Raw genomic sequence first — 19,214 nt, forward strand, 5'->3', positions numbered from 1 at the left:
CCAATGACCACACACAAACTTTGACACTGAAAAAGAAAATCGTGGAGACAGTATGACCGAATCTGTCCTCTTTCTCAGATTCTTCTTTCCTTCTCTAACACAGCGCCCATCGATCATTTTCAGGGCGGTGGCAGAAGAAATGGGGAACCGACAAAAGAAGGAAGGTTACGGATTCGGAGGAGAGGGATGCAAAGGTCAGGAAGGAAACACATTCAGAGACCAATGTCATCACATCGCCACAAAATAAAGAAGGAAAAGAGGAGGTCGGACCTCGATCTCACACACACAAAAACCCCACGGAAGGGAGAGATAAAGGTGATTGCAATCTCACATTCAAAGTACCCTCCGCCCTGTCACTTACATGTACGCTGGCGAAAGCGGCGACGACCTGGAGGTTTTAAGCACAGGAACGGGGAATTTCCAGATCGCAGGAGAACTCGTTTTCCATTTCAATGGCATGTTGGTCACCGCGATACTACAATAACAGCAAACAGCGTTTCCATAACAAGACTACCAACTCGGGCTTCCATTCCAGGCACACGCGAGCGGCACGGTGGTGGCACGACGGCGGCCACTATTGGGAAGGAGCCAAGCCAGCGTCGCCGGTGACCTTAAGCCGAGGCTCCCCATCCGGGAAAAGGGGCTGCGGGAAGGCATCTCCCCTTTTAGTCAGACCCTGCCATCCCCGCTTCGAAGCGATATTCCCAGCCTTGCGCTCTCTCGACAAAGGCTGCCGCCTCATTAGGGAAGTGTTGACTGCAGCATATATTGAAAAAAGAGTGAGGAGGGGGGAAGAGAGAGAGAGAGAGAGAAAGGCTAGAAAAGAGGAGGAGAAGGAGACAGAGAGAGAGAGGCTGCACTGTACAACCCGCCACAATGCAGCCTTGGTCTATAAAAAGATTGCCTCTTCTTCCTCCGCCACCCCCTTTCCTCCACCCCACCCCAAGAACTGGCTTGTGCCGCTATTGTTCTGCCTTCACACTGCAGCACTGTACTACATTCTGTACCTATTAACCTGGTTTCTGACCAATAGTAGCAGGAAAAAAAAAGAAGGAGGCAAAGAAAAAGAGGTGGAGGGAAGGAAGAGAGAGAGAGAGAGAAACAGAGGGAGACAGGATCTGTAATGAAAAGGAAGGAACATACCGACTCAGAATACACTTGTCATCCTCTGAGCATTCTTCCTTTGAGCGGCAACAATACAAGTGGGAGAGAAACCTCAGCATAGCCCTGGGCCACTCGGCTGAGAGGGAACGAGAGAGATCAGTGGCCAAACAGAGCGGCTCGGGCTCGTTCCCCTCCTGTGCAAGGCAAACAATGCAAGGATGCCATCGTGGGGCGGAGGGGGGCACAAAAAAGCCACAGCCAAGTGCAAATAATATTATTTTTTAATTTTTCGGCACAAGGCAAAGTCTTTCCGAATCCAGAGTCAGAGGAGATTGCAAGGAGACATTTCGGTCCTTTCGGGTGGCATCTTCGGAGTCAAGGAGCTCTCATTTTCCCTGCCCGTGACAACGACGACGACGACAATCTCATGCATTTTACAATACACTCCAGAGACATGAAGGTTGGCCTCCGTCTTCTCTCCGCAGCGGGTGAACGGAGTGCAACGTGCGGTTGATAACCGTCGTCCTTGTGGAGATGCAATAGACAACCAAGCGGAGCAAACCTGACCTCGCAAATGGCCTCAAGTCCTGATAAAGTGCTCGCCTCGCAGGGCATGCAGGTGTCCATCACGTTGCCCCCCGCTGTTCCCCAGTTTTGTGGTCTGTTCGGTGGTGACCTCTGGGGCGGACGGCAAGCAAGGATGACGCTGTGTTTGTGTGCACTGTTTGAAAAGCATGCTTAAAGAAACACGCCAAAGAGCCTGCTCTGCACAAAGGGAAGAAAGTACGGGGATACGGAGAGATGGGGAGTTTGCTCCACTTCACCTGCCGTAAAGGTGCGCCTGAATCCTAAAATGCTTTATTTATTTGTTTGTTTGTTTGTTTGTTTATTTATTTAGGGGTTTTATATCCCGTCCTTTCTCAACCTCCGCAGAGGGACTCAGGACGGCTAACAAAATGGCACCCCATGGTGCCCACATCAAAACATAAATATACAATTAACAACAATCTATATATATAAAAATGCTCTGTGCATAATGAGTACCTTAAAAACAAAAGAACCAATGAACGAAATCATACCAAATAACAAAACATCTCACAACACAAGGAGTGACCATCACTCAAAAAATTATGATTTTGTCATTTGGGAATTGTAGTTGCTGGGATTTATAGTTCACCTATAATCAAAGAACATTCTGAACTCCACCAACGATAGAATTGAACCAAACTTGGCACACAGAACTCCCATGACCAACAGAAAACACTAGAAGGTTTTGGTCGGCATTGACCTTGCATTTGGGAGTTGTAGTTCACCTACATCCAGAGAGCACTGTGGACTCAAACAATGATGGATCTGGACCAAACTTGGCATGAATACTCAATATGGCCAAATATATGCACACAGATGGAGTTTGGGAGAAATAGACCTTGACATTTGCGAGTTGCAGATTCTGGGATTTATAGTTCACCTACAATCAAAGAGCATTCTGAACCCCACAAACGACAGAATTGGGGCAAACTTCCCACACAGAACTCCCATAACAATCAGAAAATACTTAAGGCCACTCCCTTTACCAGGGCAAGAAAACGTAATCAAAGCCCTCCTAACAAAGAGCCATCCAGTCATAGATATATATAGATAGATAGATAGATAGATAGATAGATAGATAGATATGATTCACACACAGAGAGAGATATAGTATCGTAGATTTGAAAGGGACCCCTAAAGAAGGACAGTTATGTGTTGTGTGTTCCAGAGTAGGCAAACCAGACACTCTCCACATCAACACTGACAAAGAAACAGCAAGAAATACTGTTTTACCCACAAGCATAAAGACATTACCTATATTAGAAACCAACACTTTCTCATTACTTTATATTCCAGATTACCAGACTGGGCCACAGCAACGCATGGCAGGGGGGCAGCTAGTGTAATAATAACAATATAAAACAGTATAAACAGTATAAAACTGTATAAACAATATAAAACAATAAAAAATAGACAACAAATAGTCAGTGGTCACCGATTTAAATGCTTTGGCATTGGTTCTCAACCTTCCTAATGCCATGACCACTTAAAACAGTTCCTCATGTTGTGGTGAACCCCAACCATAATATTATTTTCGTCGCTACTTCATAACTGCAATTTTGCTACTGTTATGAATTGTAATGTAAATATCTGATATGCAGCAGGATGTATTTTCATTCACTGGACCCAATTAGGCACAAATACCCGATACGCCCAAATTTGAATACTGATGGGGTTGGGGGCGGGGACTGATTTTGTCATTTCGGAGTTGTAGTTGCTGGGATTTATAGTTCACCTACAATCAAAGAGCATTCTGAACTCCACCAGTGATGCAATTGGAGCACTCTTGGCACACAGAACTCCCATGACCAACATAAAACACTGGAAGGGTTTGGTGATCATTGACCTTGAGTTTTGGAGTTGTAGTTCACTTACATCCAGAGAGAATTGTGGACTCAAACAATAATGAATCTGGACCAAACTTGGCACGGATACAGGGGCGGCTCAACCCATTACGCAAAGTAAGCACTTGCAGTATAGTTGATTTTGCCCAAGGGCGCTCTTGAGGCGCTCTTGGGGGAAAATAGATCTTGACATACGCGAGTTGTAGTTACTGGGATGTATAGTTCACCTACAATCAAAGAGCATTTTGAACTCCACCAGTGATGAAATTGGACTAAATATGGCACACAGAACTCCCACGAAGAACAGTAAATATATATCAGTGATTGTTTGGGGGCGGGGGGGGGGGGCAAAATACTGTTTGCTTACCGTTGAAAATTACCTAGGGCCGCCTCTGCACAGATACTCAACATGCCCAAATGTGAACACTGGTGGAGTTTGGGGGAAATAGACCTTGGCATTTGGGAGTTGTAGTTGCTGGGATTTATAGTTCACCTACAATCAAAGAGCATTTTGAACTTCACTAATGATGGCACACAGGATTTCCAAGACCAACAGAAAACAGTAGAAGGGTTTGGTGGGCACTGACTTTGAGTTCTGGAGTTATGGTTTACCTACACCTAGAGAGCACTGTGGACTCAAACAATGATGGATCTGGACTAAACTTGGCACACATTTGAATACTGGTGGGCTCGAGGGAATTAATTTTGTCATTTGGGAACTGTAGTTGGTGGGATTTATAGTTCACCTACAATCAAATAGCATTCTGAACCCCACCAACGATAGAATTGAGCCAAACTTCCCACACAGAACCCCCATGACCAACATAAAACACTGGAAGGGTTTGGTGAGCACTGACCTTGAGTTTGGGAGTTGTAGTTCACTTACATACAGAGAGCACTGTGGACTCAAACAATGATGAATCTGGACCAAACTTGGCACGGATACTCAACATGCCCAAATGTGAACACTGGTGGAGTTTGGGGAAAATAGACCTTGGCATTTGGGAGTTGTAGTTGCTGGGATTTATAGTTCACCTACAATCAAAGAACATTCTGAACCCCACCAATGATAGAATTGAGCCAAACTTCCCACACAGAATCCCCATGACCAACAGAAAATACTTTTTTCTGATGGTCTTTGGCAACCTTTCTGACACCCCCCCCCCCCCAGTGGTCCCAACCCCCAGGTTGAGAAACGCTGTGCTTTGAAAGCCTAGCAGACTCTAGTATTGATTTTAATGGATAACGCACTCCTCATTGTGGCAGGCAGCCACAGGAGCAGATTTCTCTCCATCAGCATGGCTATCCCGAGAACAATCTAAATATAATGGGGAAGACAACAATGGCCCAAGCGGTTTGAAAAAACGATTAATTATGGCTATTTCTGTGCAATTTATGGCAGTGTTTTGCAAATTGTTTTGTTTTCAGGTCCCCAGCCCTGGCAGAAGCTGGAGCCGTGGGCCAACGTCCGGATGACATACCAACGCTAAATGAAAGATGCTCAGCTGTTCACCCAATAATCCTAATTTAGGGAGGACAGGTTCCTCTCTGTCAAGCATTTGTTCCCACAGCAGTTGGTGCTGCAACCCAGCAGGATATTCCACAGCAATGTTTTTGGAAATGTCGTTCAAAATGCAAACGATATGGTTTTGCTGATAAGACCAGTTCGGATTTACGGAGAAGATTGACTGAAGAACGCAGACAACACCGAGGGCTGTTTTCACAAAATTGGATTGTGGTCACGCATTTCCATGCTGAGCAATGCCTCCTTTATTAAAAGGATGCCCTCCCCGTGGCACATGGACGATCCTCATTGGCACAGACAGCCCCAGAGACTAGACCCCGATGCCTCTTACGAATCCCTTGCGCCTTGGACTCCGCAGACACCGGCTAAACCAGGGATCTGCGCATTACATAATACTTATGTAAAGAATATAAATATAGCAGGGAGGCTAGATCTAAATAAACGCACATCAAAATTATCAGCCAACCTGAAGGTAATAGTGAGAGGATGCCTTCCATTGTCAACACAGAGAGATGGCGGAAGGGCAGCCAAGTCACCCAATGCCTGTCCAAGCAAAGGAGAGATTCCTTACCCACGGAATAACAGGATTTGCTATATCTGCTAAACATTTGCTCATTGGTCATAGAATCATAGAGTTGGGAGAGACCTCATGGGCCATCCAGTCCAATCCCCGGCCAAGAAGCAGGAATATTGCATTCAAAGCACCCCCGACAGACGGCCATCCAGCCTCGGTTTAAAAGCCTCCAGAGAAGGAGCCTCCACCGCACTCCGGGGCAGAGAGTTCCACTGCTGAACAGCTTTCACAGTCAGGAAGTTATTCCTAATGTTCAGATGGAATCTCCTTTCTTGTAGTTTGAAGCCATTGTTCTGCATCCTAGTCTCCAGGGAAGCAGAAAACAAGCTATGACTTCCTCTCACATATTTATACATGGCTCCTCTCAGCCTTTTCTTCTTCAGGCTAAACATGCCCAGCTCCTTAAGCCGCTCCTCATAGGGCTTGTTCTCCAGACCTTTGATCATTTTAGTTACCCTCCTCTGGACACATTCCAGCTTGTCAATATCTCTCTTCAATTGTGGTGCCCAGAATTGGACACAATATTCCAAGTGTGGCCTAACCAAGGCAGAATAGAGCATGGGGAGCATGACTTCCCTGGATCTAGACACTATGCTCCTATTGATGCAGGCCAAAATCCCATTGGCTTTTTTTTGCCGCCACATCACATTGTTGGCTCATGTTTAACTTGTTGTCCACGAGGACCCTAAGGTCTTTTTCACACGTACTGCTCTTGAGCCAGGCGTCCCCCAGGCTAATTAACTAATTTATTAGGCCATAAAAAGACTCCAGCAAAAAGCACTCCAGCAAAGCATGCGGGGAATGCGGAAGTACTTCATCAGTGTCGCAGATGGATAATAAAAGCGACAGCTCCCCTGGCGGCCAGAAAACGTTAAATAGCCTCTGTGTATGTCTATATACGTTGTATGTCTATATACGTTGTATTGGCATTGAATGTTTGCCATATATGTGTACATTGTAATCCGCCCTGAGTCCCCTGTGAGGTGAGAAGGACGGAATATAAATGCTGTAAATAAAATAATAAAATAAAATTCTGTATCTTTGCATTTCGTTTTTTCTGCCTAAGTGGAGTCTCTTACATTTGTCCCTGTTGAACTTCATTGTGTTAGTTTTGGCCCATCTCTCTAATCTGTCAAGATCGTTTTGAATCCTGCTCCTGTCCTCTGGAGTTTTGGCTATCCCTCCCAATTTGGTGCCGTTTGCAAACTTGGTGGTCATGCCTTTTAACCCTTCGTCTAAGTCATTAATAAAGATGTTGAACAGGACCGGGCCCAGGACGGAACCCTGCCTGTGACACTCCACTCGTCACTTCTTTCCAGGATGAAGAGGAAGCATTGGGGAGAATCACCCTCTGGGTTTGTCATTATAGCATGTGGGAAAGGCCATGTCAATGTCATGGTTCTGACAATGCATAATACTCCACTTAGACAGAAAAAATGAAATGCAAAGATACAGAATAGGGGATGACGTATCGCTCGACAGCAGGATATGCGAAAAAGATCTTGGAGTCCTCATGGACAAGTTAAACATGAACCAACAACATGATGCGATGGCAAAAAAGTCAATGGGATTTTGGCCTGCATTAATAGGAGTCTAGTGCCTAGATCCAGGGAAGTCATGCTACCCATGCTCTATTCTGCCGTGGTCAGACCACACCTGGAATCACACTGTGTCCAATTCTGCAATTGAAGAGAGATGTTGACTCTAAGCTGTAATGTGTTCAGAGAAGGGCAACTCAAATGATCAAGGGTCTGGAGAACAAGCCCTATGAGGAGCAGCTTAAAGAACTGGAAATGTTTAGCCTGAAGAAGAGAATTGTAGTTGCTGATACTGGTGGGATTGGGGGGGGGGGGGGAGAGATGATATTATTTATTTATTTATTTATTTCGGTTTCTTCTACCCCGCCCTTCTCACCCCGAAGGGGACTCAGGGCGGCTGAGGCACAATTTGATGCCAGCATCACATAACAGTAGTAAAAAAATAGCAGCAATTAACAATTAAACAGCAGTTCCTGCATTACAACAATAAAACCAATAAAAACCAATACAAACCCAATTACTCCTCATTGACGGTCAGCGTTTGCTATTTCATAGTCGAAATTCCAATTCCACATTGTCAGTCCTGTCAGTCCTAATCATCTGATTGTCCTTATCTAGTTTTCATATTGCCCAAAGGCCTGGTCCCACAACCACGTCTTTACTTTCCTCCTGAAGGAGAGGAGGGATGTTGATGCCCTAATTTCCCCTGGGAGTGAGTTCCACAGGTGAGGGGCCACCACTGAGAAGGCCCTGCTCCTCGTCCTCACCAACCTCACTTGTGATAGTGGTGGGGTCGAGAGCAGGACCTCCCCAGATGATCTCAAACTCCGGGGTGGGACGTAGAGGGAGATGCGTTCGGACAGATACACTGCACCGGAACCGTATAAGGGTTTTGTAGGTCAAAACCAGCACCTTGAATTGTGCTCGGAACTGAACCGGCAGCCAGTGGAGCTGACACAGCAGGGGGGTGGTATGCTCCCTGTATGACGCTCCAGTGAGTAATCTGGCTGCCGCTCGCTGGACCGGTTGAAGTTTCCGATCAGTCTTCAAGGGCAACCCCACGTAGAGTGCGTTGCAGTAGTCTATTTGGGATGCAACAAGAGCGTGGACCACTGTGGCCAGATCAGACTTCCCAAATCTCATTTGAGATTTGTAGTTGCTGGGATTTATAGTTAGCCTATAATCAAAGATCATTCTGAACTCCACCAATGATGGAATTGAACCAATCCTGGCACACAGAACTCCCATGACCAATAGAAAATACTGGAAGGATTTGGTGTGTATTGCAGTTGTAGTTCACTTACATCCAGAGAGCACTATGACCTCTTAACAATGATGGATCTGAACCAAACTTGGCATGAATACTCAATATGCCCAAATGTGAACAGTGGTGGAGTTTGGGGAAAATAGACCTTGACATTATAGAGTTGTAGTTGCTGGGATTTATAGTTCACCTACAATCATTCTGAACCCCACCAATGGTATAATTGGGCCAAACGTCCCACACAAAACCCCATGACCAACAGAAAATACTGTGTTTTGTGATAGTCTTTGGCGACCCCTCTGACATCAACTCCCTCAGGGGTCCTGATCCCCAATTTGGGAACCACTGGACTACATGTTCTTCCATTCCTTCCCTGTCAATGCTTCTATGTAGAGATGAAAAGCCTCTGATCCATCCACTCCGACAGCTGCTGGCTCCTCTTTCTCCCTGGAAGCCATCTGAACAGATGGTGCCTTGCGTTTCCTACATGGTGCCACATCCTTCTACCATGTACGCATTCGCACAAAATTAACTTGGGGGGGGGGGTGGATTGCAAAGAACAGTGCTGTGTTATAGCTTAGACATTTGCAGAAGAAACAGTACAGTTCGCAGCAGACCTATGAGCAGAACATGCTCCAAATGTCTCCCCATCTTTCAGTGTCAAATATGTGAGACAAGGGAGGTCCATGCCACCCAGGAAGGAGGGAATTGAGGATGGAAATGGAGGGAATCCAAGTCATGAGCATCACGTCTCAGCTAGAATATGACCCAAGAGAAGTTCTTTATTGACAGAAGAAAGTGTTTCTCAACCTGAGGGGTCATTAGGGGGTTTCAGAGCAATCACCAAAGACCATCAGAAAACATATATTTCTGATGGTCTTAGGAACCCCTTTGGAAGAGAAGGCTGAAGATCTCTCCACCTGTCCTTCTCTTCCTTTTTGAAACAGGCGGCTAATCCTCCCACCAAAAGCCCTCCTCTACTGTGATTGGCCAGCCTCTCAGCCAAGGGGAGGGCTGTTTCTGAGATTGCAAGCAGGGAGGAGAGAGCAGGCATGCTCAGCACATGGTAGCATGGAGCGCATGTGCGGGGGGAGGGAGAGTATGCGAGGCTGGAGGGAGGCTCGCGCCAGTGAGTCCCTTCAAGGCATGGGGGTTCTGTGTGGGAAACTTGGCTCAATTCAATCATTGGTGGAGTTCAGAATGCTCTTTGATTGTAGGTGAACTATAAATCCCATCAACTACAACCCCTAATCTCAAGATTCTATTTTCCCCAAACTCCACCAGTGTTCACATTTGAGCATATTGATTATTCATGCCAAATTTGGTCCAGATCCATCATTATTTGAGTCCACAGTGCTCTCTGGATGTAGGCCAACTACAATTCTAAAACTCAAGATCAATTCCCACCAAACCCTTCCAGTATTTTCTGTTGGTCATGGGCGTTCTGTCCGCCAAGTTTGATTCAATTCCATCATTGGTGGAGTTCAGAATGCTCTTTGATTGTAGGTGAACTATATATCCCAGCAACTACAACTCCCATATGTCAAGATCTATTTTCCCCAAACTCCAGTGTTCACATTTGAGCATATTGAGTATTCATGCCAAGTTTGGTCCAGATCCATTACTGTTCGAGTCCACAGTGCTCTCTGGATGTAGGTAAACTACAACTCACGGTAAAACTCAAAGTCAATGCCCACGAAACCCTTCCAGTATTTTCTGTTGGTTCTATGCACCAAGTTTGGTTCAATTCCATCATTGGTGGAGATCAATGATCTTTGATTGTAGATGGAACTATAAATCCCAGCAACTACAACCCCCAAATGACAAAATCAATCCCCCCTATTTTCCTCAAACTCCACCAGTGTTCACATTTGGGCATATTGAGTATTTGTGCCAAGGTTGGTCCAGATCAATCATTGTTTGAGTACACAGTGCTCTCTGGATGGAGATGAACTACAACTCCCAAACTCAAGGTCAATGCCCACCAATACTTTCCAGTATTTTCTTTTGGTCATCTGAATTCTGTGTGTCAAATTTGGTTCAATTCAATCGTTGGTGGAGTTCAGAATGCTCTTTGATTGTGGGTTAATTATAAATCCCAGTAACTACAACTCCCAAATGACAAAATCAACCCCTTTCAACCCCACCAGTATTCAAATTCGGGCGTATCGGATATTTGTACTCAATTTGGTCCACTGAATGAAAATACATCCTGCATATCAGATATTTACATTACGATTCATAACAGTAGCAAAATTACAGTTATGAAGTAGCAATAGAATCATAGAGTTGGAAGAGACCACATGGGCCATCCAGTCCAACCCCCTGTCAAGAAGCAGGAAAATTGCATTCAAAGCACCCCCAATAGATGGCCATCCAGTCTCTGTTTAAAAGCCTCCAAAGAAGGAGCCTCCACCACACTCTGGGGCAGAGAGTTCCACTGCTGAACAGCTCTCACTGCCAGGAAGTTACTCCTAATGTTCAGAAGGAATCTTCTTTCTTGTAGATTCTGGGAGTTACAGTCCAACTGTTTCTCAGCTCTGGTGGGAGCACAATAGGAAGGCTTGCATTGATGGGGATAAGTCACCCCCACATTCCTTCTTTTGGAACTGATGAAGAGAGGCTATTTAGGGTTCTAGGAATGTAGTAAAGTAAAGGTTTCCCCTTGACATTAAGTCCAGTTGTGTCCGACTCTGGGGTTGGTGCTCATCTCTATTTCTAAGCTGAAGAGCTGGTGTTGCCCGTAGACACCTCCATTTGTCTGGCATGACTGCATGGAGTGCCGTTACCTTCCTGTTGGAGTGGTGCTTATTGATCTACTCACATTTGAATGTTTTTGAACTTCTAGTTTGGCAGAAGCTGGGGCTAACAGTGGGAGCTCACCCCGCTCTCCGGATTCGAACCGCCAACCTTTCGGTCACCACAACATATTAAGGCGTCACGGCATTAGGAAAGCTGAGAAACACTGGCATAGGAAATTGAGAGATCATGCACCAAATATGAAGAAGTAGCAATTGAGGAGTTTGAACCCTCCCGTCCGCTTATGCCTTCCTTTCAGAGCCATCTTTGCTAACCTGTGAGTTTTTGCATGCCCAGGCAGAGAACCAACAGTGCATATTGTCAGTATATTTTTATCATTTCTAGCTAAACCTGTTTGCCCTCGACGGTCGGTCTTTGCCCTAGCAGGAGAACGACTGAACCTTTTAAATCACAATGTTTGTGCATTCAAATTCATGTCCTCACCGCGAGTGGAAAGCAATATTTTTTGGTAAGACAGGCACCAGGATCTGTGCAGACCACAAGAACAGAAAGCAATTGTATTTGTGTGCAGTCCACGTACAGCGACGTTTCAGCTCCTATTTAATTCTGCCCAACGTCTTGGATGTAACAAACCTGCACTTGCAAGCTCGCGAAGGGACTGAAGAATGTTAAATAGAAAGTGTGCGATGAGGCAGCGTGAAGAATAACTACGGAGTTTAGAAGTCATTTGAGGAATTAAGCTCATTTGCCCGTATCCTTCTCTCACCTGCTGATCTCACATGATGGCTACCCATGAACTTACAAAAAGTGTGGATGTCACTGATCACACTTCAAAAAAATTAACATTCTCCTGTCTTGTGTATTATGCTCTAAATTTCTCATGGAAGGAAAGGGCATCTCGTGAAAACATATGGAATTAGGGTCTTGTGGGTTTTTTTCAGTCTCTCTCAAACAATCTACAGACCCACCAAGAAAATCCAACAAATGCTACGTTCAACAAAGGACAAGAGGGATCCTCTCACATCTGCAGGAGTCTACCATATACCATGCAACTGTGGACAAGTCTACATAGGGACCACCAAACGCAGCAGCATTGCCCAGACACGCATCAAGGAACATGAAAGGCACTGCAGACTACTTCAACCAGAGAAGTCAGCCATAGCAGAGCACCTGATGAACCAACCTGGACACAGCATATTATTTGAGAACACAGAAATGCTGGACCACACCAACAACCACCATGTCAGACTACACAGAGAAGCCATTGAAATCTACAAGCATGTGGACAATTTCAACAAAAAGGAGGAGACCATGAAAATGAACAAAATCTGGCTACCATTATTAAAAAACTCAAAAATTACAACAGCAAAACAGCAGAGAGGAAACAACCAGGCACATCTTAACACCTCTCAACAAAAGATTCCCCCAGGCTCAGCCAGGCCTTCTAATGCTAATGAAGGTGGTCAGTTGAAACATTCGCACCTAGCTTCAGCAGAGAAGAGCTCTTTGCTCCACCCCAGTCATTCCACAGATATATAAACCCATTTTCCTAATTCCAACAGACCTCACTACCTCTGAGAATGCTTGCCATAGATGCAGGTGAAACGTCAGAAGAAAATGCCTCTAGAACATGGCCATTTAGCCCGAAAAAACCCACAAGAACCTAGTGATTCCAGCCATGAAAGCCTTCGACAATACACATACGGAATTTTCACCATTTCCCCACACTGCTGAGAAACATAGAGGTGGGTCCACTGTCAAGAAATCAAGTATTTGAAAAGGGCCTCCTGATTCGTTGAATTGAAAGGAGCCTCCTGGTTTGTAGAGTTGGCAACAGTCTTCCGGTCCATATGGCTCCAAGGGGCCTCCTGGTGCGGAGAGTTAGAAAGGCGTCATAGTTCATAGGGATGGAATGAGCCTCCTGGTTCATAGAGTTGGAATGAGTCTCCTGATTCGTAGGGTTCAAAAGGGTCTCCTGGTCTGTACAGTTGGAAGGGGCCTCCTAGTCCATATAGCTGGAGGGAACCTCCTGATTCGTAGGGTTGGAAGGGAACCTCCTGTTCTGTAGGGTTGGAAGGGGCCTCTTAGTCTATAAGGTTGGAAAGAGCCTCCTGGTTTACATAGTTGGAAGGAACATCCTTGTTTGTAGGGTTAGAAGGGCCCACGTGGTCCATATGGTTGGAAGGGGCCTCCTGGTCCACAGAGTGGGAAGGAGCCTCCTGGTTCACAGAGTTGGATGGATACTCCTGGTTCGCAGGGAAAAGGGAACTTCCTGGTCCGTAGGGTTGATAGGGACCTCCTGGTCCATAGGGTTGGAAAGGGTCTCCTGAATCATTGAGTTGGAAGGAGCCTCCTGAATTACTGAGTTGAAAGGAGACTCTGTGTTTGTAGAGTTGGAAAGGATCTCTTGGTTTGTAGGATCAGAAGGGTCCTACTGGTCCACAGGGTTGGGAGGGACCTCCTGCTTCGTAGGATTAGATAGAAGGGGCCTTCTGGTTTGTACAGTTGGAAGGAGCCTCCTGGTTCATAGGATTGAAAGGGGTCTCCTGATCCATAGGGTTGGAAGGGATCGCCTGAACCATAGAGTTGGAAGGAGCCTCCTGGTCCATAGGATTGAAAGGGGTCTCCTAATCCATAGGGTTGGAAGGGATCGCCTGAACCATAGAGTTGGAAGGAGCCTCCTGGTTTGTAGGGTTGGAAGGGGACTCTTGGTCCATAGGGTAGAAAAAAGACTTTTGGTCCATAGGGTTGGAAGGAGCCTCCTGATTTGCAGGGTATAAGGGGCCTCCTGGTTGTTCATAGGATTGAAAGGAGTTTTCTGGTCCATAGGGTTGGAAGGGATCCCCTGAACCATAGATTTGGAAGGAGCCTCCTGGTTTGTAGGGTTGGTACTCCTGGTTTGTAGGGTTGGAAGGGGAGTCTTGGTCCATAGGGTAGAAAAAAGACTCTTGGTCCATAGGGTTGGAAGGAGGCTCCTGATTCATAGGGTTAGAAGGGGCCTCCTGGTCCATAGAGATGGAAGGGGCCTCCTGGCTGGTAGAGTTAGAAGAGACCTCATTGACTGTTGAGTCCGGAACCTTATTACACGAAGAATCCCCAGCTAAAGCACCTCCAGGAAGCAGCTTCCCAATCTCTTTCTGAAGACATCCAGAAAATGAGACCCCATCACTTCTCTATGCAATTGGGTCCACGGTTGAACCACCCTCACTGTCAAGATGTCCCTTCCAATGTCTAATTGAAATATCTCCTCCTGTAACATGGAACCATTAGACCTGGTTCGACCTTCTGGGGCAGTGGAGAGCAGATCTGTCTTTTCCTCTCTGTGACAGCCCTTGAGATATAAACATCTATGTATCTTAATGCTCCATTACAACCTCTTTTCTTTCTCCTTCACGGAGAGTGGGAAGCACGGACCCCACCTGAGAAATCACCCCATTGCTATTTACATCTTACCACAACCATTAAACAAACACAGCATCTGTTAATAAGATAGTCATTAAATAACAAAATTGCCTAAAGCAGGGGGCCAGATGTACCAGGACAAGATTATATGAACTGCTTTTCTGGAATATAAGAAGGAGGAGCACATGTTAATATTAGCTTCAACTGATGCTTTCCAGACCTCCTATGAGGAAAAAAAATCAGTAATCATCTATTCAGCCGTTCCTCAAGACACACTTGTCTTCTTCGCTAAATATCAAAATAATGTACAATTCAGTTCTACTCAGCTCCGCTGCGAAATGAGAAGGGAAATGGGGCATACATTACAGGGTCACTGTGGGGTTCTGCTTGTGCCCACCGCGAGAGATAAAAGAGTGCCCTCGTGTGAAATTTGAGACATTTCCTATGCCTCCATCCAAGTTGCAGAGACATACGTATGTCCTAGGCGTTTTGAAAGCTTATTCTTATTGAAGGTTAAACAGAGCATGCTTTCCCAGGCTAATAGAAGGCATCAAAATGGATAGAGCTCACCCATGGGAGCTCAAAATCCAAGCTTTGTGCTTGAGACACCAATCGGAACTTGAAATCCAAAGCGAAAGTTTGATTTATTTGTAGAAGGCATTTTGTGGTGAAAATGCCTTCTACACAGTCACTCATCTAAAACTTAGCTCAAAATACACTAGAGGTCAATGATTAAATATAGACAGAGTGTCATTGGATTAAGACGCATCTTCCATCCAAAGGTATGGTACTCATAATCAAATCAAAACAAAGCAAAGTTCAGAATCAGCAGAAGACCTAGAACCAAGCTTTCCAAAATGTGTGTCAGAGCACAACAGTGTACCGCCTGAGAAATACTGCACACAAACACCTGCCTCCACAAACAAAGGCAGTGCTGAGAACAGTGAGGAGGAGGAAGGGACCCCCAAAGGGCATCCGGTCCAGCCCCTTTCTATCAGGCAGGAAAACAGTCAAAGCCCTCCCAACACACAGCCATCCAGTCTCAGTTCAGAAATGCCCAGAGAAGGCGACTCCACTGAAAGAGACCCCCAGAGGGCATCTAGTCCAACCTCCTTCCGCCATAAAGGAAGGTACAATCACAGCACCTCAGTCTCTGTTTCAAAATCTCTAGAGAGGGTTAATCCCTACAGAAGTGAAAGGTAAAGGTAAAGATTTCCCCTGACATTAAGTCTAGTTGTGTCCGACTCTTGGAGGGGGGGTGCTCATCTCCATTTCTAAGCTGAAGAACCAGTGTTGTTCGTAGACACCTCCTAGGTCTTATGGCCAGCAGATTACTAAAGACACAGACTGTAGCCAGGAAATCAGAAGACATTTACCGTACTACACGACTAGGACTATAAGACGACCCCCAACTTTAAGACACAAAATAGAGAGTTGGGGATATACTCGCCGTTTAAGACGACTCCGCTGCTCAGGCCACTCTTCTTCTTCCTGCCCCCACTCTGCCCCCATGGCGTCTCTGCCTCCCAGCCCTGCCAAGCCTCGCGAGAAGCGCCTCTTCTCCCATGAGACAAAGTTGTCTCGCCGGTGAAGAGGCGCTTCTCGTGAGGCCTGGCCAGGAAGGAGAGTGGCCTGACCAGCGCGGGAAGCCCTTCTGCTCAGACCGCTTTCCTTCTTCCTGGCCAGGCATCACGAGAAGAACCTCTTCTCTAGCAAGGCAATGTTGTCTTGCAGGAGAAGAGGTGCTTCTCGTGAGGCCTAGCCAGGAAGAAGGAAAGCGGCCTGAGCAGCGCGGGAAGCAGCCCACGGGCCCGGGTGCCAACAAGGGAGAGGACTGGGCCTGAGCAAGGAAGACAACCAGGAAGAGAGGAAGGACGGGGAGCCTGCCCGGAAGGCTGCCATGAGCCAAGGCAGCAGAGGAGGAGGAGGAGACAGAATAATTTTTGTAATTCTATTATTATTTTAATTTTATACCCGGCGTAGTAGACGACCCCCAAAATTTTATAAGGTTTTACATGCCTAAAAAGTCGTCTATATACAGTACTTCTTGGGAGGAGAGCAATGAATGATCTTGATAAAATAGTGAAGAGTAGAGAGATCACACTGGCAATGAAGATCCACATAGTTAAAGCAATTGTATTCCCCGTAGTAACCTACGGATGTGAGAGCTGGGCCATAAAGAAGACTGAGCGAAGGAAGACAGACACTTTTGAACTGTGATGCTGGAGGAAAATGCTGAGTGTGCCTTGGACCACAAGAAGATCCAACCAGTTCGTACTTCAAGAAATAAAGCCCGACTGCTCATTGGAGGGAAGGATATTAGAAGCCACATCATGAGAAGACAGGGAAGCTACAGAGACACTCGCTGGAACACCCCAGCAAGCGAGAGTCCAAAAGTGGCAGGCCCAAACCCAGCACCTCAATCCATGGGTGATACCAAATGAGAGACTCCCCCCTGGGCACACAGAAGACTGGCTGACTTGGAAGGCACTGAACAGACTGCGCTCTGGCACGAGTTGCAGAGACAACCTTAGGTAATGGGACTACAAAGTGGAATCCTCGACATGCAAGTGCAGAGAAGAGCAAACCACTGACCACCTGCTGCAATGCAACCTGAGTCCTGCCACATGCACAATGGAGGACCTTCTTGCGGCAACACCAGAGGCACTCCAAGTGGCCAGATACTGGTCAAAGGACATTTAACCAACTACCAAGTTTGCAAAATCTGTGTTGTTGTTTTTTTGCTTTTTCTTTTTAATCTGTGTGTTTGTTTTGTTCTGTTAGAATTGTAACACAATGGTATGGTTGCTGATGACACGATAAATAAATAAATAAATAAATAGGGAAACTGGGAGAATGTTTGGGGAATGATGCTGGGGAAAATGGAAGGAAAAAGGAAGAGGGGCCGACCAAGGGCAAGGTGGGTGGATGTTATCCCTGAAGTGATTGGCTTGATCTTAAAGAAGCTGACCCCGGCCAACAGGGAGCTCTGGCGTGGGCTGGTCTAGGAGGTCATGGAGAGTCAGAAGTGACTGAACGAATAAACAACAACAAAAGGGTCACTTTGACTTTATAAGTGGATTCACTTATAAAGTGCACTCTAATCTTTTTTGGCTGATGTGAATTCCAAAATGTCTCTTTATATGTGGAAAAAATAACACGCTGCATTTTCAGAAAACACAAGTGTACTCGACTCAATGAAACACATTAGAGGTGGTTAGTCTGCACAAAAAGTCAGGACGCTATTTGTTTATCCATGTTAAACCAGTTCAGAGGGGGAGGAATAGTGATGTTTTGTCTTTTTCGAGGAATTAAATGAGAACGTAAAAGAGATCCCTATAATAGCAAGGACTTCATTGGAAATTTTCAATTACCGTCTGGAGCAAATTTTATGACACAATAAAGTGTTCTAAAACCCGGAAAATCGGTAATGCCACCTTCTGGCGATGATGTGAACAGATTAACACTGTGCACTTAAACCCCTGCTTCCAGTGTTTCTCAACCTTTCTAATGCAGCAACCCCTTAATACAGTTCCTCACTTTGTGGTGACCCCCAAACATACAATTATTTTATTACTATTCCATAACTGTTATGAATCATACTGGAAATATCTGATGTGCAGGATGTATTTTCATTCACTGGACCAAATTTGCCACAAGTACCTGATACAGTCAAATTTGAATACTGGTGGGGTTGGGGGAGATTGATTTTGTCATTTGGGAATTGTAGTTGCTGGGATTTGTAGTTCACTTACAATCAAAGAGCATTCTGAACTCCATCAACGATGGAACTGAAGCAATCTTGGCACACAGGCCTCCCATGACCAATGGAAAATACTGGAAGGGTTTGCTGGGCACTGACCTTGAGTTTTGGAGTTGTAGTTCACCTACATCCAGAGAGCAATATGGACTCAAACAATGGTGGATCTAGACCAAACTTGGCACCAAATACTCAATATGCCCAATGGTGAACATTGGTGGAATTTGGGGAAAATAGACATTGATATTTGAGAGTTGAAGTTGCTGGGATTTATAGTTCATCTACAATCAAAGAGCCCCTTGATCCCCACCAATGACAGAATTGGGCCAAACTTCCCACACAGAACCACCATGACCAACAAAAAATACTGTGTTTTCTGATTATTTATTTATTTATTTATTTATTTTGTTGTGTCAGGAGCGACCTGAGAAACTGCAAGTTGCTTCTGGTGTGAGAGAATTGGCCATCTGCAAGGCTGTTGCCCAGGGGATGCCCGGATGAGTTGATGTTTTATCATCCTTGTGGGAGGCTTCTCTCATGTCCCCGCATGAGGAGCTGGAGCTGATAGAGGGAGCTCATCCTCCTCTCCCCAGATTCGAACCTGCGACCTGTCGGTCTTCAGTCCTGCCAGCACAGGGGTTTAACCCACTGCACCACAGGGGCTTCGTATTTTCCGATAATCTTTGGCGACCCCTCTGACACCCCCTCGTGAACCCCCCAGGTTGAGAAAGGCTGCCTGATTCCCAACAAGAGGCAGATTGGTTTTAAGGGTGGTCATTTGAGAATAAGTTATTAACAGTGAATTTATTTTATTTATTTATTTATTTATTTATTTATTTATTTATTTATATTTTG

General features: G+C 45.6%; 1 protein-coding gene across 6 annotated transcripts in view; it reads right to left on the reverse strand.

The window, feature by feature from the left end:
- Positions 1–19,214, reverse strand: part of KLHL13 (kelch like family member 13) — a 115,793-nt gene that overhangs the window by 58,428 nt on the left and 38,151 nt on the right. The window contains exons 1-2 of one of the 6 annotated variants that reach the window (XM_060756070.2): positions 1,144–1,831; positions 362–475 (exon numbers count right to left, since the gene is read on the reverse strand). The exons of 3 other annotated variants lie outside the window; for them this stretch is intronic. In XM_060756070.2, the coding sequence (XP_060612053.1) occupies positions 362–475; positions 1,144–1,223 (194 nt within the window). In that variant the 5' untranslated portion in view covers positions 1,224–1,831. Of the gene's footprint in view, positions 1–361; positions 757–1,143; positions 1,832–19,214 lie in introns of those variants that run through there. 2 more of the 6 variants (XM_060756072.2, XM_060756074.2) reach the window with 2 other exon arrangements.

The sequence above is a fragment of the Anolis sagrei genome, chromosome 10 (genome assembly GCF_037176765.1).
Source record: "Anolis sagrei isolate rAnoSag1 chromosome 10, rAnoSag1.mat, whole genome shotgun sequence".
NCBI classification, from domain to species: Eukaryota; Metazoa; Chordata; class Lepidosauria; order Squamata; family Dactyloidae; genus Anolis; species Anolis sagrei.